A 2,829-nucleotide genomic window follows, 5' to 3' on the forward strand; every position below is an offset into this window, starting at 1 on the left:
GGGCTGCTGGGGAGCTCCTGCCTTCATTTCACCAAAACAATCTGAGGTGTAATTATGCATTCTGCTGGAGATAGAGCAGAACAAAGCCAGGGCTTACCGTGACACGACATTTGATAAGCCATGAAATATGGAGAAAACACAATAATAACAATTTTCAATTGTCAGTGACAATGTCTTTCCGCCATATGAAAAGCATTGTTGAATTGCAGCAGTATTTTAAAAACTTATTTTAAAATGTAATGACTGATAACATTTTATGGGCGCACCAGTTACCAAAGCCTCAGGACTGGTAATGACATTGAGTTCCCATTTCTTCTTATTAATTAGGTTCTGGCCAATTCCCTTTCTGCACGTTGCTAAGTATCCTGATACGTTATCGAATTTTTCAAAGCATAATTCATTCTGGCCTCAGGCAACCAGGCCTTCACACAGTGTCGGAGCCTTTGTCTCAGCCGCCCTGCATATGTGACTCCCTCTCACTCTAATATTATAACCTTATCATAGTATAGAATATGAGACTCCACAAGTTAGCAGCTTTAGCTCAACTATCTTTCATGCTTGTACAAAGTATGTAGTCATGTAAGAGAGAGTAACTGAGACAAATATCCTCCATGTGCTACAGCTGGACATTTCACAATCCTCCTTCTTTGTTGCAATAGCCTGTAAAACACGGAGCATGCTGTGCACCAGATCTGTCCGGACTACGATCTACCAACGCTGCGGATCGAACGTGTGCTTCACTTGACCCCTCCGGCCCCTCCGGCCACGGCGGACCCTGACCCCTGCTAGGGCCGGCGCTGCCCTCGGACCTGCCCTCTGTCAGAGGGGGTCGGCCGTTGTGGTAAGGGCCCCGCCACGCTCGGTCTCCCACGGCGCTACGACGACCACACAGCGCAGCACCGGCGGCTCCACCTATCGTCTGCCTCTCCCGTCGTGCCACGCGGCTCTGCAGACACTCCCTGGCCTCTCCATTAAAGCCCCCCGCCCACCCCCCCTGCTCTCCAAACTGCTAGAATCAATTACCTCTGCTGTCTGGCGGCGAGCAGCAGCATAAACACACCCCACCACCACCCCTGCGTCTTGGGGCGCCTCTCAGCCCCCCCGTTCGTTTCTTCAGTTTTATATACGTGTACGTATTTTTTCCCTGTATTCCTCGGTTCATTAGTAAAACCCTCCCCGCTGTTGTCCCCATTCCTGGCAGCGCCTGAGGCAGCAGATGCAGCCTAGCCTAACTGGCACAGACCTGGGCTGCAGCCTGCCAGGGACTCCACTCAGGAAAGGCTTCTGTTGCTGTGGCTGTGGACAGAGCAGGGTAAGCTCTGAAAGGCGTGGATGCATCGCCGCTCTGTTGAAACTCTTACACAGTCTATGGTGAAGACCTGTCGTTAACACCGCTCAGTTTGGTGGGTTGAGGCGGACAGTCGTCAGGGGATCGGCCGGCGGCTGAAGCTCGCCCTGCCGATCACTGCGGAGCGAGACCAGCCGACTCACGATGAGAACACTCTCCGCTTCCTGGTCGGTCGGCCCTTGGTGCTGAGGCTGTAACCGTGGCAACCCCCTTTTCCCCATAACTCTTTAGTTGAGCTATAACCATCCATCTCTTTCCTCCCTCTCTCTCTCTCTCTCTCTCTCTCTCTCTCTCTCTCTCTCTCTCTCTCTCTCTCTCTCTCTCTCTCTCTGCCTCTGTCTTCTTTCTGCAGCCGAACACATCCCTCTATGTATTGTAGCTCTTCCTCATCTCTTGGACTGTGATTGTTCTAATAACCATGAACATGATTAAGATCATGATTAGTATCATTGTTATCTTGATTGTTTGATCAAAGCATTATATCTAAATATCTAAAGGGTTCAAACCTATCTAAACATTTTTGTCTGATATAATTACTATACTACTTGATATGCAATCACCACTTGAATAATTATGTGTTGGATTGATTTAATAGGTGCTATTGATTTGGTGATAAAGGTAGAACTAATTAACAATCATGCTGCCCTTGTATCATTATATGATTTTATGTCATGATTTCTAAATCATGATTAATGTATGATATAAAATGTTGTCACGTTTCCCTGATTTTGCATTCTGTTTCTTTGTTCACCTGTTGATGACTTGATAAAACATACTATTAGTCTGAAATGCCGTTCTAAGATTTAATCTCATCACTTTTATTAGGTAATGAAAAATAATTGGTGGATTCTTTTTTCAAAAGGGTTACATCTTTTTATGATATTATATTCCTGTGTTAATTGCCATATGGAAGTGTTGGATGTCATTATGCAGAATTGGTGAAAGGCAGTATCGTTCTTATGTCTTAAGAGTGAAAATATATGGAGTAAGATATGGAAAGAAAGATGAAGCGAAGGTCTTTAGAGTGGAAAGAACAATATCATTATAATAGGGAGGGAGAGAGCAAGCAAGAGAGAGAGAGAGAGAGAGAGAGAGAGAGAGAGAGAGAGAGAGAGAGAGAGAGAGAGAGAGAGAGAGAGAGAGGGAACGAGAGAGAGAGAGAGAGAGAGAGACAGAGAGAGAGAGAGAGAGAGAGAGAGAGAGAGAGAGAGAGAGAGAGAGAGAGAGAGGGAACGAGAGAGAGAGAGAGACAGAGAGAGAGAGAGAGAGAGAGAGAGAGAGAGAGAGAGAGAGAGAGAGAGAGAGAGAGGCAGACAGACAGAACATGTAAAGAAAGAGTCCTCACCTGGAACATCACCCTGTATTGTTCCTCTGGCTTGTGCACCACGCACATATTGCACCCCATTGTGACCTTAAGCTGGTGCTTGACCGCTGAGGTCACCGATCACCACACAGAAGATTAGGTGCCTCTCTCTCTCGCT

At 46.7% G+C, this 2,829-nt stretch overlaps 1 protein-coding gene across 1 annotated transcript in view; it reads right to left on the minus strand.

Annotated features, from left to right (window-relative positions):
• LOC130390892 (PDZ domain-containing protein 4) overlaps positions 1-2,829 on the minus strand; it is a 15,563-nt gene extending 12,734 nt beyond the window's left edge. Inside the window, exon 1 of the mRNA XM_056601072.1 lies at positions 2,694-2,829. Within this exon, the coding sequence (XP_056457047.1) occupies positions 2,694-2,753 (60 nt within the window). The 5' untranslated portion in view covers positions 2,754-2,829. The remainder of the gene's footprint in view (positions 1-2,693) is intronic.

Source organism: Gadus chalcogrammus, chromosome 1 (genome assembly GCF_026213295.1).
Source record: "Gadus chalcogrammus isolate NIFS_2021 chromosome 1, NIFS_Gcha_1.0, whole genome shotgun sequence".
Lineage (NCBI taxonomy): Eukaryota > Metazoa > Chordata > Actinopteri > Gadiformes > Gadidae > Gadus > Gadus chalcogrammus.